Source organism: Barbatula barbatula (assembly GCF_947034865.1).
Source record: "Barbatula barbatula genome assembly, chromosome: 4".
NCBI lineage: Eukaryota > Metazoa > Chordata > Actinopteri > Cypriniformes > Nemacheilidae > Barbatula > Barbatula barbatula.
Window position 1 is genome coordinate 5,675,251 of NC_136768.1, and position 26,906 is coordinate 5,702,156.

General features: G+C 40.7%; 2 protein-coding genes across 2 annotated transcripts; both read left to right on the plus strand.

Moving 5' to 3' along the window:
- Positions 1–48: 48 nt before the first annotated feature.
- On the plus strand, positions 49–14,862 carry cand1 (cullin-associated and neddylation-dissociated 1). Its single transcript, XM_079454786.1, has 15 exons — positions 49–348; positions 2,642–2,785; positions 3,215–3,369; positions 3,530–3,653; positions 4,255–4,511; positions 6,241–6,346; positions 6,643–6,788; positions 8,852–9,144; positions 9,426–9,567; positions 9,918–11,408; positions 11,548–11,643; positions 12,187–12,356; positions 12,433–12,597; positions 12,984–13,091; positions 13,189–14,862. Exons 1-15 carry the CDS (start codon positions 281–283, stop codon positions 13,411–13,413), a joined length of 3,690 nt encoding a protein of 1,229 aa, XP_079310912.1. The 5' UTR covers positions 49–280; the 3' UTR covers positions 13,414–14,862.
- Positions 14,863–17,010: 2,148 nt separating this feature from the next.
- LOC306892813 (uncharacterized protein) lies at positions 17,011–22,280 on the plus strand. The gene is made up of 6 exons (XM_079454120.1): positions 17,011–17,088; positions 18,262–18,326; positions 18,519–18,621; positions 18,756–18,940; positions 19,024–19,146; positions 20,600–22,280. The coding sequence occupies exons 2-6, from the start codon at positions 18,280–18,282 to the stop codon at positions 21,195–21,197; spliced, it is 1,056 nt and encodes a 351-aa protein (XP_079310246.1). The 5' UTR covers positions 17,011–17,088; positions 18,262–18,279; the 3' UTR covers positions 21,198–22,280.
- Positions 22,281–26,906: the final 4,626 nt, after the last annotated feature.

Sequence of the window (26,906 nt, forward strand, 5' to 3'; positions counted from 1 at the left end):
GGTAGGCAGCTCACTAGGTTTTGAGACACAGCCGAACTCTCGTTCTATCCTCTCACGGACTTCGGCGTCCAGTCGCAGCTCCTCCCTCCTACAGAAGCGAGCAGCACCTCCATTCAAACCCATCCAAACTCAAGGCATGAGCGTCTGCTCTCTCCCGTACAGCTGCTGCTGATCACCTGCCTGCAAAATAAACCTCAAATCCCTTGAAACCTCCGACAAGAAGCGGACTAAACAATTCTGGCCCTAAACACACACACAAGTGGTTCACCTCACTGCAAACATGGCGAGTGCCTCCTACCATATCTCTAATCTTTTGGAGAAAATGACATCCAGCGATAAGGATTTCAGGTCAGTCGTGTTCCAGATGTGTAAGACATGTTTGTAGGTGCGTGCATGTGCATTTCGAAGGCTCGAGGTCGCGTTAAATGCGTGAAAACGAGAACTGAAGCGATCGCAGAAACTTTCAGGCCGCGCGACTGTTGTTTAGCTAACGTTAGTTAGCTTAGCATGTCAGACTCGTGCTGGGTTTGCTTTAATGCATTTTTGATATTTGTATAACACCCGTCGCCATTGTACTGGCTGTTGTGGATATTGTATTTACAATGTTATAAATCACGTGTTTGTTGTTACTTAAGCTGTCAAAAACTGTTTGCGGGTATTCGGTGTAAACGTTAGCCTGCTAGCAGCTAATGCGTTAGCCGATTAGCTTAAGCAGCTCGCCTTGATCTTAGTGGTCCGAGACTATACAATAAATATATATTACAATTTGTGGTGCTGAAAAGTTCATTTTTATGCAATATGTTTTTTGTTTACACGTACTCCATGCGATTAAATAAGTTGGCCAACAGCAGCTTTGACTGCTAACTTGTTTTAGGAGCAAGGCCCATGAATAAACATGACATTTAACTTAACACTCATGTCTTTGGTTATACACACTTTTAAAGAGTGCTGTTTATGTGATGCATGAGTAATACAGTGTTTAAAATGGACTGACTAATGTTTTATTTGGGGTTCCGTGTTGGAGCACATGACACATGTCACTTACTGATCATTCAGGTTTGACAAACATTGGTAAAATAATAATAATATTTGCACAAATGTTGGTTTATGTAGAACATCTGTGATGAACTGGTGGTTAAGATAAATGAGAAAAGTCAAAATAAATGTCAGTTTTACATGGGGCTTGACTCCGGTGTGTCTCTGGGAATTTATTTTGCAGTTTAAGTGCCTAATATTTATTAGACATTCATAGTGCATATTATCATAGTTCATCAGTGATCTGTTTGTTTTATCACAGATGCATTGTGGCTTTCATTCTTAGGGTAGTATTAGGCTTGATACATTTCTTATTCACCTACTGGTTACAAATTTTTGAGTCTTACATGCACCTAACTGGATCATCCGAGTGAATACTTGGAAGGGAGTCGTCAGATCATTTGTCCAGCTGTCAACCACGTCAAACCTTTAGCTGTTCTTATTCGAGATCCCTCTGAATTTCACCCCTGGGAATATTTAGCTTACACACAATTCCAAGTCTTCGATCTGTGCATTGGTTGTGCACTGCCACTCGTTCTCTCACCGACGTTGGTGTGCATCTCATGCATTATTCATTCTAGAGCTCTCGTCGGAATGAGAGATTCCTTGCCTTCAAATATATGCCAGAGCAGCGGCGTTACGGAGCGATGGCACGTAATAGTATATGCAGAAGGTTTTTCCTCACATCACACGTGAGGTTTAAGCGCTGTGGCTTTGATGTCTGCACCCAAAGACAAGATTTCATTTTAATCCACAACGGTTTCGGCTCAGAAGTGGATTTTGAATTTAGCAAACCGTGAAAAAAGTGAGATGAAAAGGGAAAAATGCTTCGGTCGGGCCGCCATAACGCCGGCTTGTGTACGGGAAGTCTTGCTGCATGGGTGGTTTGCACATTAAGGAATTCTTCAGGCAAATTTGTGTCGAATTTAGTTTTTGGACCCTTGGGTAACATTTTGGGTGATGACTATGATCTCGCCTGCCTCGCTGACCTTTAAAGAGTACGTAACATTGGATTTAGAAGGTCCTACTTATGAAGTGTCCGACGACAAGTTTATTTACATGCAAGGTGTAAAAACACTTATGTCGTAAGAATAGGCAGTTATTCTTACCTTCTTGACGGAAAACGATTCGTTCTGCGATTCTTCCGTCTTATCCCTTCCTATCCGTGCCAAGTGTCATGTGCTTGGTCAGAGGGTGAAGTCTATTGTGATTGGTTAAAACAGTCAAGGTAATTGAAGCGATCTTTGGTGAAATGACGCGATCACAGTAAACCCTGGGGTTATAGTCCTTTGAAAAATGAATTGTAACCATTGTTTCCTCAGAAGTTTTTCCTTTGGTAGTTTAAATAAGGCGGACAGTGTTTAGGGGGGAGCGACAGTGTTTGGGGGAGAGTGAAGTTTTCACGGCAGTCCCGGCAAAATGTAGTCGACTCCCTTTTTTACAAGCCAATAACTTTATTCATTTACCTTGGGATCTACAACTTGGCTCAAACACGGCAACATAACACTGCATGAAATGTTATTTTCATGACCTAATGTTACTTACTCTTTAAGTCAACAGGAAATGTGTGAATCACACACTAAATAACTCCTCCTTTTACTCTCAGATTTATGGCCACCAATGACTTGATGTCCGAGCTGCAGAAAGACTCCATAAAGCTGGATGACGATAGCGAGCGAAAGGTGGTCAAGATGATCCTAAAGCTCCTGGAGGACAAAAACGGAGAAGTTCAGAATCTAGCTGTAAAATGGTATGAATTTTCCATTGTTCCTTCATTTTAGTCCTTTTGCGAATATCTCGTGCTTGCGCATTTTGAGTTTGTCCTTCAACATTTCTTCTTAATGTGAAATTGATTTGTGCCATTGTGATTTAGTGAGATGTGTTGTTGTTTGTTGATTCGTTCTGTAAGTTATTTGCCTCCAGGATCTTTATTTTCCATTTAGATAGTTTTGAATGGATTGGGTAGCTTTTCATTTCTTTTCTTTGTTTGATTTAGTCTTTGTACTGGAATGCAAGTTTGCATGCAGTGACTTCTTTTAAACCTGATGACAGTTAAAGCCATCTTGTGAATTCGCACAAACTGACCTAAATGTTTTATTTGTGCTGGCTTTTTAACTTATTCATTCATTATAACAAAATAATTTGATATATTGCACTTAAAAACCTTTCTTTGTTGCAGTTTGGGCCCACTTGTCAGCAAAGTAAAGGAATACCAGGTGGAAACCATCGTCGATACGTTGTGCACAAATATGTTATCAGATAAGGAGCAGCTTCGGGACATTTCCAGCATCGGCCTCAAGACGGTTATCGGAGAGCTCCCTCCAGCATCAAGCGGTAAAAGCACATGTTTACCCTTCATAATGTCCCTCTGGTGTTAATACAAATGTTTCCTTTAAGTTCTTCAACGTTTTTTTCCAACATGTGCAATGAGAATTTATTCACATCTCTAAGTAGAAAATGATCTCTTTTCTAAGTTTATTTTTCTTTGCTTTAGGCTCAGCGCTTGCTGCTAGCGTTTGCAAAAAGATTACAGGTCGCCTCACAAGTGCCATCGCCAAGCAGGAGGATGTGTCAGTTCAGCTGGAGGCATTGGACATCATGGCAGACATGCTGTGCAGGTATGACAGAGCGGCTGTGTGGTGCCTGCATCTTTTGTTTTGATCGAGTGTGTATGGTATCCTGCCAGGTAATATCTGGATATTTTTGTGTGTGCGTGAAGGTTTGTCTCGGTTGTCTCTTTCACAGCTCAAGCATGCTCCTAGGCCTGTTATCATAGATGGTGGCTCTCAGATCTCTGATGTACATTAGCTAATGATGGACCATTGAATTTGGCATGGGTGAATGCATTTGGCAGATGCTTTTATCGAAAGTGCAGTCAAGAGTGTACATTTTGGTGTTGCTGTTCGAGCTACAGGATTCATGTGAATATTAGTGCTATTGTTGGGTCAGGGGTTAGCATGCATTCTTTAGATCCAGTCACTCTGAAGTGTGCTTGACTTTATTTGGGATCTGTTAAATGTTGCGCTGTATATACTGTATACTGACAAAATGCATACTATATTTAAAAACATTTATGTGTATTAAAAAATTACAATATTCTGTAAGTTTTTGCTTTTCTGAACATATTCTTTGTATTATAAATAGACAAAAACACTAGCAATAGCATGTGACATCACCAATGAACGCTTCAACTATCTGACATTGTTTTTATCCATTCAGACAAGGAGGCCTCCTAGTGAATTTCCATCCTTCGATCTTGAGCTGCTTGCTGCCTCAGTTGACAAGTCCACGTCTCGCTGTGAGGAAGAGGACCATCATCGCCCTAGGGCACCTGGTCATGAGCTGCGGAAACCTGGTCTTTGTCGACCTCATCGAGCACTTACTGTCCGAGCTCTCGCGCAATGACTCCATGTCGACCACACGCACTTACATCCAATGCATCGCCGCTATCAGCAGACAGGCTGGACACAGAATCGGTGAGGTTCTCCTGTTGTTGCAGACGTCAGTTAATGCGTTCAGTGTTCAAGACCTCATCTCAGTTACTCTTAAGTGCTGAAAGCAATTTTCGCACGAAGCCATGATCTTCTCGAGGTGGCTATTAGTTTTAGCACTGATGCTATAATTTAGCCACAGCTAGAAGCAAACTAAAGCCATTTTCAAAGGATCCAATTATTGCTACAGTATGTCTGCTTTTGTATTAAGCTTTGTGTTAATACATTTTCTGCGTAATGCTTTGTTGCTTCATCACATGATAGTCTGCTTCTGTGCGCTCAAGGGTATTATTATGATAGTTGAATCCAATAACAATTCATATATGACATTTAAATGATATTTCTGCTATCTGATGATATTTCTGTATCATCTGTATGTACCGCAGATTGTAATGTCACAGCAAAGCAGTACTATTAGCATCTAAAACACAAACATCGACACCTTCCCTCCTTAAAACGTACTGTAGAAAATCAATATCAGATCAGATATTATGTGGAATTGACACCTGTACTTTTGCTACATTTTCTTCCCCCATGGGCAGTTATCTATAATAGACGTGGGGTTGAAGTGAACTCTCCTTGGAGTTTGACCGAACAAATTGCCAGAATGTTGTTGCGTGACAGATGATGGAACAATCTCCAGAACGGTCATTATTACATGTCACCTTGTTGTCAAAGTTGTCCCGTTGCAATGCTGCCAGGCAAGCCATTTGGCACAAATTAAGCGAATTGAAAAGTCATTCAGGTTTGCTGCTATGGTGCGCCGTTCCATTGTCAACCAATTACCGCCTACGTTTGATGAAACAAAGACAGCTGCGATTACGATGTACAAGATTACTTCAGCAGAATGCACTCAAAGCCGTTTTGCAGCTATCTGTTCAATATTGGTACTGTTTAAATTTGAATGACCCTTTTTAGGATTTTTCTTAGATTGTGCCTGAATTTTGCTGCTTTCAAAAGTCACTTGTCATTTTCATTTAGCGTAATATCTGCTTGTTGTTTGATGTTTAAGGGGAATTTCAATCCAAAAATGTGTAATTTTTTACGCACCGACAAACATGTTTAGAGAAATTCTGGCGTCTTCGGAGCACAAATGAAGATATTTAGGTAACATCCGACAGATTTCCTGGCCGCCTCATAGACATCGTGGTGTCAGATTTTCCATCCGCGCATAGTGGCTCAGTTTTTTTTTTTTTTTATGCGACGAGAATGCTTAATGTGCGAAAAACAAACCAAAATACTGACTTAAATCGTTCTCTTTCTTGTCATTGTATGGAGCGCATTCACAAGAGCACTTCGTTGTCTTCTCGCGCCATACACTGACAAGACAGAGGAGAATATATAGATTGAAGTGAGCATTAAAAGCATTCTCGTCCTTCGAAAAGTTCAACTAAGCCACTATGTGCAGATGGAACAATTTAATGATATTACCTTTCTGGACTTTGGCAAAAACTGACAAAAGGAGGACCGGATGTCACCTAAATATCTGCTCGTCGGAAGTTCCCTAAACACGTTTAACGTCATGTGGGTGAGTAAAGAATCACACGAAGTAGATTTTTGGGTGAACTTCCCCTTTAAAGAGATATTCACTCACCCTCAACCTTTATGATTTCAATGAAAAAGAATGGTGACCACTGCTTTACATAGTCTCTCTCTACTGAAATTAATTGTGTATATAATGACTATTAAGCTAATACTGGTTTCATCCCTGCAGGTGAGTACTTGGAGAAGATCATCCCATTGGTGGTCAAGTTCTGCAACGTTGATGATGATGAACTGAGGGAATACTGCATCCAAGCTTTCGAATCATTCGTGAGGAGGTTAGTTTACATCTAATGGCACAAAGTGTGTGTTAAAGCTCGTAATGGTAGTTATTGGAGCATTTCACACAGGCCGACACCTTAACAGGGGTTATTAAGTGATCTTGCAGTGTGTACAGCTGTCCGGTGGGCAGTGTTTGTATTGATGTATAATGCATAATTTACATTTGGAAAAGCATAGTGTGATAGTGGGATTATTTATCTGTACTGTGTTCTGAGAGATGTATAATGTTGTCCATAGCTAATTGTAACCTTGAAGCGTCCTTAATGCAAAGTCTCCCCCTTCTGGCTCCCAGGTGTCCGAAAGAAGTTTACCCACACATCCCGACAGTCATTAGCATCTGTCTGAAGTACCTGACCTACGATCCCAACTACAACTACGATGACGAGGATGAAGATGAGAATGCCATGGATGCCGACGGCGTAGACGAAGATTACCAAGGTATGAGGCGAGGCTCCTTTCTCTTCACTGAGGAAAGAAGATTTTATTCTGTCTCCCGACCCATACGGGTTGTTGAGATGTAAGTTGCAAGTGTGGTTTGTAAACGCTGATGTGTGCCGGCGTCTGCTTTCAGAGTGAAAATTGCTTAACATCAATAACAACAAGCCTAGAGTTATTTCTTCCGTCTCAAACACAGACAGACAACAGATTGCCTCCTCATCGGAGGATGTGAGACCTTGGACATCTGCAGGTTCTCTTTGCCAGATCATCAGAAATCAGCTTGTTATTAGAACAAAGGAACTTGCAGCGATTGGTCCAGTCACACAGCTTTGAATAATGGCACAGAGAGTTTGGCACAGAGATTGCCTTTGTGACAGGCTAAAAAATGTGCCACCGTCCTTTATGTTTCATTGCCACTTAAGAGATATTTGAAACGAGCTCCTTTTTACTTTCGGAAATGCATGTGAGCATGTTTTTTCTGTTCCTGACAACCGGCATGCATTTTTGGCATGAAAAAAAGCATCTTTTAAAGATCTAAGAGCTCTAAAAGCCATTAGTGCTGTGAAGTGAACAGAGTGTGAATGTACTCATCGGTGCATGTATAAAGCTTAAAAGTGAAAAGTGTTGAGATGAAGCGTGGACAATAGAATGGGTTGCTGCACAGGATTTGACAGGAGGCGACCGTAATGACCAGTCCCTCTTTGGTTGTTTGAGTTAAGGATTCCCAGCGTGAACCTGACTTCCTTTGGTTTGCTTGATCTGAGTCAGTTTTTTTTGTGTTGTTGTCATCCATAAATCATATTTATACCAGTTTGGAGGCATTTTTTCAATTATTTATTAGTTGGATTCCACAGTGTGTTTGTTTTTCTCAGAGAATACACATCAGCTGCTGACTTTGTGTGTCAGGGCTTAAAGAAATTTGAGGGATAAAATTGCATCCCACGTATGTTTAATAAAGAAACACAAAGTGTGCAAACACGTCAACAAACATGTCGAAGCTGCGATTGTTTTTACTTCTGATTCTGACGCATTTCAGCGTGCAACAGAATATCAACTGAGAAAAGTAGTTGGCGGGGCTTGTATTTTTCATTGCGATCTGTTTGGATGTATTAAAACAGGCGTTGTGTAACTTGCAGCAGGCTGACAGTTCAAGAGGAGGAGTTAAGCCATCTAACTGATGTCATCTGAGACGGATAGCCACTATTCGGTTGTTAAGTGGTGACTTAAGGAATACCGTTTCCCGGGTCCAAGCATCTATTCATTTCAAGCAGAGCTACAGCTTAAACAGCTCTTAAGGAGCACAGTTTACTCACATCGGATATTTAAAGAAAAGTTCACCCAAAAATGAAACTTCCCTCATCATTTACTTTCCCTTGTTCCGATATACACAGAGGAAGATATTGAAAGTTGATGTTAGTAATTTGTAGTTTTCCAGGACATCTTTGGCTACTATAGTAGGAAGAATTATTTTAGTTAAATGGTAGTTAAAGGTGCCCGAGAACTGTTTTCCTAAATTCTTCTAAATATCTCATTATGTGTTCAACAGAACAAAAAAACTAAATATGGTACATATGGTAATTTCTGACATCAATAGTTGAATAAATTATTAAAATTAATTATTGACCTGCCATGTGGGATTTCATTACGAAGATGAAGGTTAGGATCGTGTATTTCCATTAGCTTTATAGCTCGCCATAAGCATGTATTTGCATGTTTTGTTGTTTGCCTATAGCATCTTGTTTGGACCCGGAAACGGTATATGACCTTCCATATATGGTGGTGCGTGATCATAGTCAGACTAAACGACCCAATAGGGCTGAAGATTATGAGGACACATGAATTTTAAAAAGTGAATGGCCCACACTAAGCTATTTATAATATTCCATTAAATAATAGTAATTGTAATTTTTTATTTCACCTGGACTTTAAAGAAGTAGTTCACTTCAAAATTTGCCCCCATTGACTTTCCATAATAATGCTGATGTTTAAACTTGTAAAAACTAGACGTGCAACCAATTAGCACCTATTCTCCTAATGTCATCTAACTTCCATGACCCAAACAGGAAGTGATGACGAGTACAGCGACGATGATGACATGAGTTGGAAAGTGAGGAGAGCGGCAGCGAAGTGCCTGGATGCCGTGGTGAGCACACGGCATGAGATGCTACCCGAGTTCTACCGCACCGTTTCGCCAGCGCTCATTGCCCGCTTCAAAGAACGGGAAGAAAATGTCAAAGCAGATGTTTTCCATGCGTACCTGTCACTGCTCAAGCAGACACGGCCAGCTCAGAGCTGGCTATGTGACCCAGATGCTATGGAACAGGGGGAAACTCCTCTTACGATGCTTCAAAGCCAGGTAAGGAAAGATACAGTTAATTGTTAACCCGGCAGGTTAATATATACATCAGGTTGATTATGGATTGCAGCTTTAATAGACTTTCTATAAGACCTAATTGATATAACAAAAAAGTAGATAATTGTTTTTGATAACTGATTCTGTAATTATGCTCTCAGATCTAATGCTCGTGGATCTATTTACAAAAGATGTCATAGCAATACAGTGAAGACTATTGTGAGACCATCACAAAACTGGAGTTTATGATGATCATGAGGACAATGTATCATGTTGTTTCACAGGTTTCCATGATAGTGAAAGCATTGCACAAACAGATGAAAGAGAAGAGTGTTAAGACCAGACAGTGCTGCTTCAACATGCTGACCGAACTAGTGAACGTGCTGCCAGGTGCCCTGACGCAGCATATTCCTGTTCTCATCCCAGGTATGCGCTGCAGGCAACACACTGCGTGTTAACGCGAGTAAAGTCATTTCTGCATTCATCCGATATCTCAAAGTGTGACATTTTTAAGACCACTTGAAATGTACCCTTTCCATTGAAATGTCTTATGTAACCATTATGTTAATTATCTTCTGTGGCGAGCAGGGCGGGACGAGAGCCGTAAGGGAAAGTTGCGAGACCGGTGCACACACAGCTGTCATTATCACTCACGTGCTCGCCCTCGCACCTTTCCCTCATGGCTCTCGTCCTGCCCTGCTCGCCACATCTTCGTAATCACCGTTTCAGATTTAAAGTGACATTTGTGGGTTTTCTTCCTTTTTTGTGCCATCTAGGAATCATATTTTCTCTCAACGATAAGTCGAGCTCTTCTAACCTGAAGATCGATGCTCTGTCCTGCTTGTACGTGATCCTGTGCAACCATCAGCCTCAAGTCTTCCACCCCCACGTTCAGGCTATAGTGCCTCCGGTAGTCGCTTGCGTAGGTGATCCCTTTTATAAGATCACCTCTGAAGCCCTGCTGGTCACCCAGCAGCTGGTCAAAGTCATAAGGCCCCTTGATCAAACCGATGCCTTCGCATCACCATACATCTCCGACCTCTTTGCCTGCACCATCAAACGGCTGAAGGCTGCCGATATTGACCAGGAAGTCAAAGAGCGAGCCATTTCCTGTATGGGCCAAATTATTTGCAATCTCGGCGATAGCCTCGGTGCGGATTTACCTGGCACTCTTCACATCTTCCTAGAGCGTCTGAAGAACGAGATAACAAGGCTCACCACGGTCAAAGCTCTTACCCTCATCGCTGGGTCGCCACTGAAGATCAACTTGAGACCCATCCTGGGCGAAGCCCTCCCCATCCTAGCCTCCTTCCTGCGAAAGAATCAGCGAGCGCTAAAACTAAGCACTCTAGCCGCACTAGACATTCTAGTCAAGAATTATAGCGACAGTGTGACGCCTGCCATGATCGACGCTGTGCTGGCTGAGCTGCCGCCTCTTATCAATGAAAGCGACATGCACGTCTCCCAGATGGCTATTAGCTTCCTGACCACGCTCGCACGGGTGCACCCGGACTCACTGTCAAAGATCAGCGGCTCCATCTTGGCCGAGCTCATAGCTTTGGTTCGTTCGCCGTTGCTGCAAGGCGGCGCCCTCAGCGCCATGCTGGAATTCTTCCAGGCCCTCGTAGCCACAGGAACGGCCAGTTTGGGCTACATGGACTTGCTACGTATGCTAACGGGTCCAGTGTACGCCCAAAGCACAGCTCTCACCCACAAGCAATCCTATTACTCCATCGCAAAGTGCGTGGCCGCTCTGACCCGCGCTTGCCCCAAAGAGGGCCCAGCAGTAGTGGGGCAGTTTATCCAAGACGTGAAAAACTCACGCTCCACAGATTCTATCCGACTGCTGGCGTTGCTTTCCCTGGGAGAGGTCGGCCATCACGTGGATCTCAGCGGCCAACCTGAGCTTAAGACAGTCATCCTGGATGCATTTTCTTCAGCCAGCGAAGAGGTGAAATCGGCAGCCTCGTATGCGTTGGGTAGCATCAGCGTTGGGAATCTCCCGGAGTACCTACCGTTTGTCCTGCAGGAGATCTCCGGTCAGCCCAAGCGACAGTACCTGCTGTTGCACTCGCTCAAGGAGATCATCAGCTCCGCATCAGTGGCAGGACTCAAACCGTACGTGGAAAGCGTGTGGGCACTGTTGCTCAAACACTGTGAGTGTGCAGAAGAAGGCACGAGGAACGTGGTAGCCGAATGTTTGGGAAAGTTAACGCTCATCGATCCAGAGACTCTTCTGCCCAGGCTTAAGGGATATCTGTTATCAGGTGATTGTGAACTCAGCGTCCAAACTTTTTAAAATTCAAGTTTTAAGCTAGATGGATGTTTAATTGGTGTTAAGAAACTTTCTGTAGAGATCTTTTGATCTCTGTGATTGTGTTTTGATTGGAATTTTCTCTGTTCCAGGATCGTCCTACGCCAGGAGCTCAGTAGTCACGGCTGTTAAATTCACTATCTCTGATCACCCGCAGACGATTGACCCCCTTCTTAAAAATTGCATAGGCAAGTGCCTTTATCAGTTTGTGGATTGACTTTGAAGTAACTTCAGTTGGCAAGATCAACAATACTTTTGAAAGTGGCTATTTGTCATAGAGTCAAAGGGAAAAAGATGTACAAACTAGTTCATAGGTTGATAGATCAGATTTTTTCAAAATGTCTGATTATAACGTTTTATACATAACACATTAGTAAATTACTGGAAACAAAATAATGCAATATTTTATCTAATTTGTAACAAATACAAACCTTCATCAAGGAAAAAGTTGAAAAACATTGAGTTAAGACAAGACGGACATCATGTTTGGTAAAATTATTTAATGACAAACTCTTCTTATGAATTTTTTTATGAATTAATCAAATTAAGAATTGTAATAAAAACATACTGCCAAACGTTGTAACTGGCCAATCAGATTAAAGTATTCCAGAGCACCTGTAATAAATGCTATTTAATTTCATGACAGGTTCAGTTTACCCGGAACTTTGTTAGAATTTTGTCCTTGATATTCTTTTTCAAACTAGTTTTTATATTATTTTATTCTATTTTAGGTGATTTCTTGAAAACATTAGAAGATCCGGACCTCAATGTACGAAGAGTGGCTCTAGTCACCTTTAATTCAGCAGCGCATAACAAACCTTCTCTTATCCGAGACCTGTTAGACACGGTTCTCCCTCATTTGTACAATGAGACCAAAGTGCGCAAGGAACTAATCAGAGAGGTAAGGGGCTGTTTCAGAGCTATTCCTTCAGCATTAAAACCTGCTTACAAGCTCAATAATCTACATCTCATTGTAGGTTGAGATGGGTCCATTCAAACACACGGTGGATGATGGCCTGGACATACGGAAAGCCGCTTTTGAGTGCATGTACACTCTGTTAGACAGCTGCCTTGATAGACTTGACATCTTTGAATTCTTAAACCATGTTGAAGACGGACTTAAGGACCATTATGATATCAAGGTAAGACCAAGAATCTCGCATGAGATGTGTGTTGCCATGCAGATCAGGTAGCAGGTAGAGGATGAAAGAGCATTTATTAACAAAGATTTGTTGCGCGGCAATATACTAGATGTGATGCATAATGGATCGAGAGCAAATGAGTTGGTCCATGTTTATTTTAAATGGACGAATAACCAGGTGTACTTACATGGTAATGAAGGTAGAAGCATTTTAAAGCAATTAGGTTCATGGAAAATGTGCTGTTATGTGTTATTTTATGTTTCCTTTTTAGTTTATTTAAAGTGGAATCATGTTGTTGATCACACAGCTAACGGTATTTAATAGCTACTCTGGATTTCTGAGATGAAGTTTTAATATTTGTTTTCTCGGTTCTGATGTCTTTATAGATGTTGACATTTCTCATGCTGGCCAGATTATCTACTCTGTGTCCTAGTGCAGTGCTACAGAGGTTGGACAGACTCGTAGAGCCTCTCAGGGCAACATGTACCACAAAGGTAAACGTAGTATATAGGAAACTTGATCAATTATAACGTATAGTATTTCGAATGAACTTTAAATGTAAACTTGGTTTAAACAACTGTTCCACCCCAGGTAAAGGCCAACTCTGTAAAGCAAGAGTTTGAAAAGCAGGACGAGCTCAAGCGATCAGCCATGCGGGCAGTTGTGGCCCTGCTTACCATCCCAGAGGCTGAAAAGAGCCCCCTAATGAGCGAATTCCAGTCTCAGATCAGCTCCAACCCCGAGCTAGCCGCCATTTTCGACAGCATCCAGAGGGACTCCTCCAGCGCCAACATGGAATCCATGGACACCAGTTAAATGACCACGCCAACGACAGCGCCTGTCTCCATCGCTCTCAAAAAATCCACGAAGAAAACCAACCCTGGGGGACCCTTGTATTGTTCATGCATTGCACTGAATCCAAAATAGGAGGAAAACTAAAATCTTAAATAAAAGGAAAAAAAAATGAATGAAAGGACGGACATTTATTCTATTAAGCTATAAAGCTTAGTACCACGTCATTTGTGTTTTTCTATAAATGACCGAAACTTGTTTCAGTTGTTCATTGTTTTCCATTCCTCACCTACCATGTGTTTTCCTTTCCTGTTTCTTTTCATAATTCCAGGGGATTAATAGGTACCTCCACACGTGACTTTCAGAGGTGCGCAGCTGAGGAACCAGCTCACCTGAAAACGAATTGATGATGTAGAAATGGACCGCAGTATTTGTGTTACCGTGGGAGATTCGCTCTTTCGTTCTAGACTGCAGATCAATCAAATTGGGGGTAAACCATAGCACTCGACAGCTTTGAATATTTCAAGACGGCCATGTTTCTTATCAAACCAGTTTTATTAGGTTTTTGTACGATTCGGATGTCATCTCTTCTCTTTTTACTGTTGACAAGTATAGAGCGAGATAACAGTCTTAGAAATATTATCCTGGAGAGGTGTGGATTAGTTAGTAGTGTTTAATTGGATGAGTGACTGCTTTTTCCTTCATCGCATTTCATTACATTCCCACCTTCGGCATGCGCCACGTGTCCAGCGAAATTAGAATTCAGCTGCACACGATTTGCATTATAGTTTTCTATTTTACTTGATGACAGTTTTGTTTGGCCTCAAGCATATAGAGGTGAAATATGACATCAGACGTTATGAGAAAATATTTGCCCTGTATGGAACGCACATATGTGAATAAAACAAGTGGAAAATCTCTTCAGGTGCTAGACTGCGCCCAGTGTTTAAATTTGAAGGGTATAGTTCACCCAAAAAGTCATTTATATAATAATGAAACAATGTCTTATGTTCATCTCAAAAGCAGATGTTTTTAGCTGAATGTTCCAAGCTAGGTCTGGAAAGGATTTGGAATAACATGAGTTTGACCAAATGTTTACAGAAGTTAAATATTTGGGTAAGCTATGCCTTTGAAATACCTTGTTTGTACTGACTTCTTGGTTTTTATTAAGTGCAACGTTGTCAGTAATTATCGGTGCACAGTTTTCTCTGAGGATTCTGTAAATGGACGTTGAAAAGTTGAAAGCCTTGTACATCTCGCATTACAGACGATTGCTGGATGCCCTGGACACCACAATCTATAAAAAACACAGTCTAGCTTTATTTGTGTATAGTCACACACTGCATTCTACATTAAATGAGGTGTGACGGTATGGCAACGTTCTTCAGTGACAAATCAATAAAAATGTCCATTGCTGCCTGCAACCAATGTTATTTGATGGTTTTTCCAATACAGATACAAATTTAAGCACATCTCAGAATCAGTTTTGCTTCAATGGCAAGTTTTATTCTTATTACCGTATTAGTACAATATTAATGGTTTATTTCAACAATCTCACAGGAATAGATAACTATTTCACAAGGTGGCTAATTTGTATGGATTGTTATAAGGGAAAATGTACGACGCATATGATTATTACAAAAAAGCAATACCTAAGCACCTCCACTAAACCTTAGTCGCTGGCGCGAAAGCAAATTGCACTTATACGTGCAAATAAGAATTCTTGCAAATCTGCACTAAACTTTACTTTCCCTTTCTGTCTTTTATCCATTTTCACTTCAGAAACAGAAATCGCGATGGCGTTTTATCCTATTCTACATTAGCTTGCATCAGGTCAGGCGATACAAATCATAACTTTGTTGTTTGGCTTCACATGGTCCAGCAGGAAATTAGTACGCGACAATGTTAGTCACCAGCCATCTCTGACTTCACTCCCACTGTCATTGTTAATCATTAGAAAAGCAAAGCGACACTAAGGTCATCGTCAATGACCCATGTGGAACAAGACCCACCAATTAATGTTGATAAAAAAAGACTAAAATATCAACATGTCACAAAGTCACATCCTAATGTGAGGGCGTGAAGAGTCGTGCTAAACGGATCTTTGATAAGCTTCTGGGCTGTTGGAAGCATGAAAGTGCATTAGCCATGTTTGTCGTGGCATAAATGAACCCGCTTCCAATTTGGACGCCAATGAGTCACGCAAATGTCATTAAAGTCCAATTTACAGCGGCCTGATTTGCATTGGGGGTGCACAGGCGTGATCGGCCGCTCTTCAGGACGGAAATCAAACGCCTTCCCAACTTTCTATTTGTGCTAACGCTGATTTTAGAAAGAGGAAAAACAGCCTTCACTTTATCTCAAACGTGTTGAGTTGAAGGCTCATCACACTTGCCACAATATATGCTATAAGCTCTTGATGTTTAGTTGTATAATCTCATTTCAATGCTCGTTTTGTCTTACTTGGGATCATCTTTTTGGAAGTGTTTTTATTATCATTTATGAATTTTGTGAAGATATTTTGAAGAACGTTGGTAACCAAACGACAACATTGTTTCCCATTGACTTCCATTGTACCCAGCTGTAAGATGTCCGCTGGAGATCTGGAAAACATGCTGTGTAAAAACATCTGCTAAACATCTTAGAAAGAGCAGTTTTACATCCATTCTAACATCTTACAGACGTCTTCTAGATGTCCATATGACATAGCAGACTTCTCTGAGATGTAAATGCAGACTTCAAATAGGTGTCTGCCAGAGGTAGTGTGCTATTGGGGTACGGACACAAAACCACGGAGACATTTCTCGAAATATCATCTATTGTGTCCCACATAAGAAAGACTTTTTCTTTTTCATTCAAACATTCAAAGTGTTTTATTTCATCATTTTGTTAATGCAAGACTTTGGGCACACACAGACATCTCTTCCGAACTGTGTGTATATATAATGATGTCGTTGTGAGCAAGCAAGCGAAACACAAAAAGCTAATCATTGTTAAAGATGGAATGTGTTTTAGGCGACGTCAGAATGTCTGACTGCGGTGCCCTATGGGAGAACGCAGCAGGAGGCCGTGAAAAGCCTCACGCTGCAGATTAATGCTTCCCTGCTGCTGACGGAGACCCTCCACAGCCCGCCGAGCACCCGCTCGTAGCTTCAAAGCCCTAAGCTTAATGTTTCACCTCTAAGCTGAATTCAAACAATGCAGACTTCACCCCCTGATGAGCGATATAACTCGTATCATCTCTCTAATGATGCTTACACTAGCTCTGCGCTGGAAAAATATCTGCATGTTCAGGCATTTCAAATGTGATTTGGGCTACATTTAGGCATTTGGCAGATGCTTTTATCCAAGGTGACTTTAGTGTATTATACCGTAGTAACTGTGTGTTCCCTGGGAATCGGATCAAAAAGCTGAGTTAGTTATACAATAACAAAATTAAATTATGTGATATTATGCCGTTAACATCAAATAGCCTGAAATCATGGTTTTGATGTTAATGACCCAAATCGTTTTACAGGAAACTCCGTTTGGGGTTATGGGAGAAAACCGTCCAATCGGAAGGCAGGATGGCTGTTGTCTTTGATTTTGACTGGTCTGTTAGCGTGGTCATGGTAATGTCCTGATTTCAGTGAATTGTTCTCAGCGTGAGGCGGTCAGCTCTTGCTCCGAGCGGTCCTGGAGATATCCGGCATGCTTGTGGTAAGTTTCACAGAAGTTTATGTCACGTTGGATTTTGTGTTAGACAAGTCATTTATTATTTAATTTGATCTGTTATACTTATAGGATGATTCTTAAAAGTTCTGTTTAATATCATTTGGGATTATAACAGAGATCCACACATGCTGTATCAAACCTCTATAAAATCGTTCGACTTATATTCTTAAAGTGCACCCAAGAATGGAAATTCTTTCATCGTTTACTCACCCTTTTGTCATTTAAAACCTGTATCGGTGTATTTCTTCCGCAAAACACAAAGCAAACTATTTTGAAGAAAATTGTATTGACACAAAACCAATGCAAGTGAACGGGGGGCCAGTAAACAACGTTCTTTAAAATATCTATTTTTGTGTTCTGCGAAAGAAAGAAAGTCGTACAGGTATGAAATGACAAGAGGGTGGGTAAATGAAGACATTTTCATTTTAGGGTGAACTGTTCCTTTAATTATTAACTTTTTAATCTTTCGTTGGTTGAAAAGCAAATAACACAGTTTTAAATAAACAGTAAAAACTAAGATGAAATGAAAATGTGTGGTGTATTCACGAAAGAAAATGTGCTATAGCCCTAAAAGTGGTTCTTGTCTCGTAATCATGGGAGAACCGCTTTTAGTGCTATTTAGAACCATATTTTGGTTCTTCAGCGGTTCTTTGGGATGACCAAACAGGGGCTTCACAGGTTCTTTATATAGTTAAACGGTGCTATATAGCACCTCAGTCAACACAAAGAACCTCTGAAGAACCACTGAAGCACCACTATGATTCTGAGCAAAGCTAGTGCTATCTTTCTTTTGAGAGCATTGAAGGCAACAGGTAATATATTTCACGGTGGATTTTGTCTTCGATTCATATCTGAAGGCATGAGATTGATTTAAAAAAAATTCTGCTGCATCAGTTAAATACAAATTATCTTCACTGCGGCTGAATATATATTTTCATTTTGCACTTGCATTCAATTTTTGCAATGAAACACCTATTTATATGTTAATAGACTTGAACACTAATGGTATTCTTGAGCTCCTGTTGGCAAAGATAAAGGAGACTCATTTGTAATTAAACAATTATTTATAGGACGGGGGTTTGGGAAAATTAATTTAAGTTTATTTGGTAATTATGAATGTCTCAGTGGGCTCAACTTCTAACAACTTGTTCTCTTCAGGGGTAAGTAGAGTCGCAAATGGGCTTTTCTGGCAGAAGCTGTGTCATGGATGGAAATGGAGACTGGTAATGCAAAACAAATTTTGCAGATTGTTGGAATCTAGTTCTTGTTTTCTATAGCAACGATACTCTTTCTACACTCTTGCGTTGCCAATTAATCTCAAGTATAGACAAATGCTTTTTGATGTTTGCAGTTGTTGAATCTGGTGAAATGTATTGTGAAATGTAATGGTTTTAAAACGCATGTTTTGTCAAAAGGCCATCCAAGAAAATCAGAAAACACAGAAGCCAGTCTCCAAGTCGTGATGTTTCACCTGTGCCATCACATTATTCAGAACCCGTCTCATTCCTGCAGTGCCGGGTAAAACTGCATCACCCGCCTCTATAAACATAAAGATCTTTAGCTTTATATGTGCTCTGTGGTTCTGCATGTACCCATCAAATATTGTCCCATGCTTCTGAAATAAAAAAACGACACATGCTTGTGTCGCATAGGATGTAATTGCCAGCCTTCCCCGCCTCCCTGGTGTAAGAAATCCAATCAGGGATGAAGATGATGATGACGACGTTCGGAGTCTCAAGAGCCTCCCAGTGATGACCGCATTGACCCTCCGATCCAAAGACGAGCGGTCACATAAGAGTCAAGTTATTTCAGTTCTACCTCCTCTCATGAGCTCCAGGTACTGAATACGGCCTATTCCGTATCTTTCTTAGTATACTGTTCTCAGATCAGTCAACGCTGCTATGAATGCATGTGTAACAGGTGCAGTTTGATTGTGAAAGGCACCGGGTGTAAAACTGGCCTCAAGCTCCCACCGATTACCAAATCTGGGAAGTTTTGGAAGGAAACCAACCCCCAGAGACCACCTTGCAGGGCTGGATGCAGGTATTGGTTTATATGAACAAATTGAAGTGAGACATTTCTGCATCACTAGTTTAACTTTTTGGGCATATCAGCATATACGTGGCTAATAGAGCAAAGAGAAAATGCTCTGCATATTTAGCTGAACATAAAAAAATATTATCTCTAAACAGCCATGCCATGCATTTTTTTCAAGTCCATCGTATAAAAATGGAAAATCCTCCCACAGTGAAACCGTAAACAGACCTCACAGCTGAATTCAGTGCAGGTCCAGAGGAAGGTTACATTCTTTCACACTCATCTCTTTGTAGGCAGAAGATGCTTCTTTTTTCGCATGTCTCGAATTCTCGTTGCATTTAGGGGATGTTTATTAAATTCCCAAAGCAGAAATGAAAAGGCACCGTGGATATCTCGCCCAGCAGATATGTGCGGAGTCATTTTCTGCTTATTAATGATTTAAAGCCTGGTTAGTCTCGGAACCACATGGGAAAGCATTTTTCAGCTTCCTTCATTTATTCAAGGGAGAGCGGAGATGCTGAGAACTCAGAAGACCATGCCGATTTCTGTTCACTTTCTATCAGTCTCCACAGCTGCGCTAATAAAATAAAATTACAGTCTCAAAATGAAGTGGAATTAAACAGAGCAACGAAAATAAGAGGCTACTGCGAGGTTGTGAGGCATGAGATGAGAATGTTTAAAAGGCTTTTCTTTCATACACTCCAAAGTACCAAAGCGCTTGTAATGTAATTTAAGAGCAGTGAGATTCAGTGAATCTGAGTTAGTAATAGAAAAACGTAATTGGATCTTAAAGTGATTGAAGTCTTGACCTTCCTCTGAATAAGTGTAGCAGAGTCAATAGTAAATAGACTTTGGTCTAGTGCCTACTGATAGTGTAGTTTTGTGTCGATATATACTATATAAATGGATCATTCTTTTGTTTTCAATTTGACATAAAACTAAATTTGTCTGTTCGAGGAGAGGATGGTGTTTACCTGTTTAACTCACTTTGTTGCTGAAGTGTTGCTGTATGGTTGCTTATGTATTGTTACTGTTTTAGTGTGTTGCTAGGACGTTGATATATGGTTGCTAATGTATTCTTAGTGTTTTAGTGTGTTGCTAGGACGTTGTTGTATGGTTGCTTATGTAGTTTTAGTGTGTTGCAAGGACGTTGTTACATGGTTGCTTATGTAGTTTTAGTGTGTTGCTAGGACGTTGTTACATGGTTGCTAATGTATTCTTTGAGTGCGTTGCTAGGGTGTTGCTAAATGTTTGGCACAGTATACAGGTTGCTACTGTATATAAAATCTATGTGTAAAAAACCTAGAACTTTACTTTAATGAGTTACATGCTATAGTTAAATGATTAGGGTTGGGAGTTTAAATACCTAACTGTAAGAATGAAAAGAAATATGCAAGTAGTTTCCTTTAGTGAAAAGTACTTCAGCATCTAATTATTTTGTTTTGTTTTATAAAAAAAGGCTGGAGAAAATGAAATTTGATTCAGCTGAACCCACTCATGCATTCATCCATCCAAAAATTGTACCTGTGGGCGCTCTGTCTGTCAAGGTGCACCGCGTTGAAGGAAACGAGCCCTGTTTGGCCCCTGCCAGAGCCTCACGAGTGTCCCGGGGATCTCGCCTGACTTTCCAAAGTCCTGTAGTGCAGGCAGTGTATCCTATCAATCCAGAAGGTGTGCAACAAATGAAGCATGCTGACAGAGCGTGCAGGCCCCAGAGGCCCGTGCTGAAAAAAGCAAATGCATCAAACGGCCGAATGTTTGACTGCCCGGTGGCGGCACACCTGCTGGAGCCCTTCTCTGGGTTTCAGGAGCATCTCTGTCGCCAGATCCTCCACTCTCCGCTGCCTTATCGTGTCGCTGCGCCGCAGGTCCACGTCCCGTGCCACCAGGACCGGGTGGATCTGTTGCCTGCGTCTGGGGGTCCGTACAGCTCACTGGTGGAACGCACTGTAGAGCTTTGCAAGTCTCAGGGGCGGATGTTTCCCAAGATTACCATGACCTGTCCAACGCCTTCTCCGAAACATCTGTGTCGCACAGGGACGAGACATGCAGCTTGAGAAACTGCAGATTTATGATAGATATTATTGCAGATTCTAAACTTTCCGGTCATCTTACACTGCAGTGCAATCCGAAGTTACTTTTGTTTTGTGTGCAATGATTCACCAACATTCAATTCATTTTGTTCATGTTAGGAGACTGTAGAGCCAATAGGGACTCATCTGTCCAATCTCTAGCCACTTTACCTGATTGCTCAGCGATTACTGGACTGGAACTCATACTACTCCAGCGTGCACAGCTTTATGTAGTCAAGACACTGTTGGTTCACATGTCATCTTTCATCTGGTTGCTATGGAAGCCTTAAGGATCATTAAGCCATGTGGACCCTGGGGTCTGTTCTGTTCCACAGGAAGTACAGGAAGTGGCTCAAAGGAGTTTTATAAATAATGCTGTACATTTTTCAGGGTGTCGAGTCCCCTATGGGTACATATCCTTAGTCTTCCTTATTGAAGTGGAACGTTATCATTTTTCTTGTCTCTTCACTCTGTCGCTTTTTATGTCTTTTCTTTTATAAGTAATTTCATTTTTCTAAGTTGGCCAGAATAGGCAGTAAGATATTATAGACTTTCTTAAACAAATAGTTGAGATGAGAATTCAAATATCATGTAGTTCTAAATCTGACTATTTTTTATTTTCATCGAGGTCAAAATAAATACGGTGCCCTGACTGTTTTATTTATGACTATCCACGTATCACATTCATTTCCCTTTTACGCAGGATTGACGAACATGTGAATGGTTTATTATGATTGTCTGTAAGTGACTCCTAAAAATTGGAGGATTAAAAATATACATTTTGTTACAGTCGTGGTAATGTGAGTTCATTTTATTGTTAAAACAACGGTCCAATGGCCAGCTTCAGTTTTTGACTTAACACTGTGTTGTGTTGCAGAAATAAACATGTTGACTGATATACATTTATACTACATTTGTTTATAAAAAATGTAGATTTTGTAATGAGTATACAATAAATTGTAATTTGATTTCACATTGTTGTCCAAGCAACGGTCCAATGACCAGCTTAGTTTTTTTTGACCTGACACTGTGTTGTGTTGCAGAAATAAACATATTTCATTTAAAATGTGATTATGTTGTTATTCTGCTAATCATAATAATACAAATATCAATGTTGTACAGTACATTTAAATCGAAATATAAAAATCTGTCTTAAAATGGACTTTGTTTTAAAATAAATAGCTTTATACTTCGTTGTAAGAAGGCAAAGAGCATTTTACGACAGTCAGTCGGAGATGGTGTCAGTATATTTTGGCTGTTGCTCTTCCTTTGAGCTGTTGTTTCAAAGGTCAGTATAAGAGCAAAGCAAGTCTCAGGGCTGTCCGTACGGCCTCTGAACGCATGGACTGGAACGGCCAGACTAAAATGTCACAGTGGTGAATTGTAAAGCGGGCCTGTGTGCTCCACTACTGATTTAACAACGAGATCAGACCGGAAATCTCACATTCTTTACCCTTCAGCAAAAATAGAGAATTTTCCTTTTTTAGTGAACTGTTCCTTGAACGGAGGGTTCAATGTAACAATCCCAGCATGCTTATCAATTTTCCCAAGCCTAGGGGAGAGAACAAGCATGCCACAACTGGGTTCTGGCATCCAGGTTTAGATTCAGTGCTGACTCAGTGTGTGTGTGTGTGTGTGCGTGTGTGTGTGTGTATGAGCATGTGGCTTGGTTCTCAGGTGCTGTTCTTCCCAGTGTACTTGTATAAGAGTGCAATGGCGCCCTGGTTTAACGCTCCGATTATCTGGTCATGCATCACTCGTTCTGATATTCCAACCCGCAGTCTGTGTCCCATTACGGCACCGCTCTCAGTCCTTTACCCTCCCGCTGACATAAATTCCTCACATTCCTACACAGAATATTGACAGGACAGGCTCCAATGTCAAACACACTGAAACAGTTGTCAAATGTCTTTAGCTAATGTTGCCGCACAACTATATTGGTCTACTAGGGTTGTAATCGTAAAGGTGCGCTTCTGAGACACTAGCAGCAACAAACACAATTGCGAAGTTTCCTGGCACATCCATAAGCTAAAAGTTAGTCGGCTTATGCTTGATTTGAGAAATAGGGATAGATTGTAAAAGTAGTTTGACCACTAGAGGGTGATAAAATACTTTTCTTTGGCAAACCTCTAGAGTCAGATTGTGTAATGAAACTGGAATATCACAGGGTGGCAGCACTACTATTTCTAATCGTTAAGCAAACATTCCATATCAAATTGTTTAAAACTAACACCCAAAAATACACCCAATATGGTCTTGTCTAAATATTTAGGTTTCCCATCAATATTTTAATGTAATTTAAATTCATAGGTTTTTTTTATCAATCCTGCATTACCAAAACAGCTGTCAGCAGAGCCACTGCACAAGAAATAAACAATTCTGACAAGTATTTGAAGATACAACACAGGAGATGATTATCCATCAGACGTCTGACTCAATAGCTTCAGATAAGCTAACAATAGCTTCACCCACAGATAATATTACATATTTACCTATAGCCATAATGCAAATGGGTAAAGTTTTGTATTCTCTTGTTACATCAATATGCGTGTGAGCCTCCATTCAGAATGATCAGCCAGTAGATTATAAACATTTTTTTAGTTAATGTACCATTTGTTTTGAGGTTGTGTGGATTTGCAAGGTTTTCACTCATGTTTTTGTCTAGTGAGAGATCAAGTTGGTTATGTTGTGACTTTAGGAAGAACTTTGCTGCTCGGGACATTTCCAATTGAAAACATCCGATGAAAACTTACAGCTGAACGATATAAATGACAGAAACTTTATGCATCAAGATGTTTACTAAAAAAACGATTAGGCTACGAAGCAATAAAAAACTGTTGCCTTCATTTGTTCAAAACTGCGTGCAATTTTTGCATCTCTAGCCACCACGGAATTATTAAGATGTTGTAGGCCTACTGTAGTTTTTTTACAGATTTATTGAACAACTCCCAAATGTGGCAGTGATCTGACAAACCAAAAGTCCCGTCCCCAAACTCATTTCATCTAATGTTTTGATACGCCAAGACGTGAAAATATATAAACTGGCTCACTTTAGCTTTCATTATTACAACCGCCTCTATATTGGCAGTGTGTTTACATATGGAAAACAGCTGCTGTACATTTACAGACAGCATTCTACGTGGAGGTCATTCACCTGCATATCTGATTTCTAGCGAAATGTTAGGATTACAGCCACGGTTGCTATTTCAGCATCAAACCCGTCTCCAAAACTGGAAGGCCACTGGTATATTCACCGGGGACGCACGCTCCAATTCACTCACAATAAGGTGTCAATCCCGTGCGAATGTGAACCGTACGCCTGATGTCATACGATCTCGAGCGAGGCATGTGTTTGTGTTCATGCACTCACTCCGATAGATTATTGCCTGTCTAAGATTATCAATGTCCGTCGTGGAGCTTTCAACACCGGCCTTCTTTTTGCCTCGCCGCTTGTAATCTATAGTTTCAGCTTCAATCCTAAACCGTCATGTACCCGCATGCATCAACAACACCTGTTCCCAGAATACTGCATCGTGCCATCTTTATCTCTCAGTGGGGACGGCACCCTCTTTTTGCGCATGGTGAGATTTTGCCCTGTGCCAATGTGTCCATGAAACGTTCTATATTTGACTGCAAGCGCAGCAGGGCTGCAAAATACCACCTCAGCGTTCGGCATCAATTTATATAGATTACAACAGTGACAAATGTGCTACAAGATCAACTCACATCAGCAGAGACCAAAGAAAGGATTACAGATGTCCATAAAAGCCGCTGTATTTTTGGAAATGGTCAACATGAAAAAGGGATGAGAAAATTCATATAAATAGAAAAGTAATAGGAATCAAGTAGAGCTGTTATTGAAAAAGGTGTATTAGAATTACAACATGTTTACTAATGTATACAAAAATCCTTGAGTGGCTTTAAAAGGTTTGGGATATCTTCTAAACCTGGAGAGTTACTGGAAGCCAAAGGATGTTTACTTATTTTGTATAGTGTGAAATGTATTTCACAAATGGACATTCAAAATCTTTGAAATGCAAAATCTTGAATATATTACCATACTGAATAAATCTCATTGTAACTCAGCAAATCTTTTTAGAAAGTCATAGAATGTGTCAACTGGATTGTAGTTCCAGAAAACGTATTTGACTTAAACTGAAATAACTTATTTGTTTAGAAAAGCTTTCCCTAACTTTCTTGTTTGTTTTTTGTAATTTAGCGATTGTTTCTTTCTGTATTCTGTTTCAGATTATACTTGAATTTATTCTGTGAATTAATACGATAACATCGATTTCTGACGTCATTAAACTCCACAGCACATGGACTGGCAGATGCATTGTGGGGAATAATAGAGATACGATATAAATAGTATTTAGTTAACACCCACTATAATAAAACCAACAAAAGTGAAAGCTCATCATCGCTCGGCATGCGAACGTTCGTTTCGAACAAAATGTACAATATCATAAAAATAAATAGTCGTCTTTGCAAGTGCACTCATCACTGATAAGGTTTGTTTGCTGTAAAAGGGTTATAAATGCGTATACTCTGTTATCTGTTTAACCAGCAAACCCTCGGTGTCTTTATGCGAGGACGTCTGGGTGAACGGGTTCAGTTGGATGGCTCTCTCTGAGGCCTGTATTTGGAACTGCATCATTCAATGAGTTTCATTAAAGCCTTTGCCAAGCCTCTCGGTGTAGATCTCCCCTTGTCCGTCAGCACATACCAGGCGCTTGTCTTGAAACAGCCGCGTCCTCTATGACTTCCGCAGGGACCCGAAGCCCAGCGGGCCAAAGAGCGCTGACCAAGCCGTTTATTTAAGGACGCACCTCCGCGCGTGCTAGTCAATATTCACCGTATAATTTTGCACAGCACGGATCCAAAATACTCTGGATATTTTTGAATAGATTGAGTTGTTTGGTGAGCAGCGGGTGTCAAATTGGTGACAGCGAGGTGAGAAGTCACACGGACTTGGCGAAGCGCGCATCAGCGACGTACAGCAAATGTCAGTCTCTTGAACAAAGGACTTGATTTTATGTGCATAACAAGCTATTTCGATCATTCTAATAAAGACATTATCTAAAGTAAGATCCCTTGTAAATTCTTCACAGAGGAGTCAGTTTTTATGTTTGATGCTATTCGTTTTGTACATAGCGTGAAACCGCTGTTGCGACCTGACTTGCCTTTAACTGACATTGACTGTATTTGGGACACTACACCAGTGCTGGGTGACATCATGTTAAGCACATGCAGACAAACCCTTGGAAGTGTGTTAAGGCCCCCAAAGAAACAACGTTCAAATGCATCAGATTGTGTTGAGACTATGACAGCTTTTCAGGAGCCCACACAACTAAACGTGTTTTTTTAGCTCACGTACTGAGATTTCTCATTGCACTCTTCAATCTCTTGAATATCAGCATATTCAACAGCATTATTTTCCAAGCTTCGGGATGAACAAACATTAAAGAACACTGATAGACGGAGGAGGATTGATGGGTGGAGAGAGGAATACAGATTAACCTCTTACTGGGTAAAGCCTTATGCTTAAAATAACTTGCAAGAGCACTTGTCACCGCTCTGTGAAGATCAGGATTAAAACCCTGTTGCTAATCATTTACTAGGTAGTAGACAGGGGTATTCAAGCACTGCCTGGTTTCATTAATGAAGAAAATTGCAGAAAATATAACATCTAAC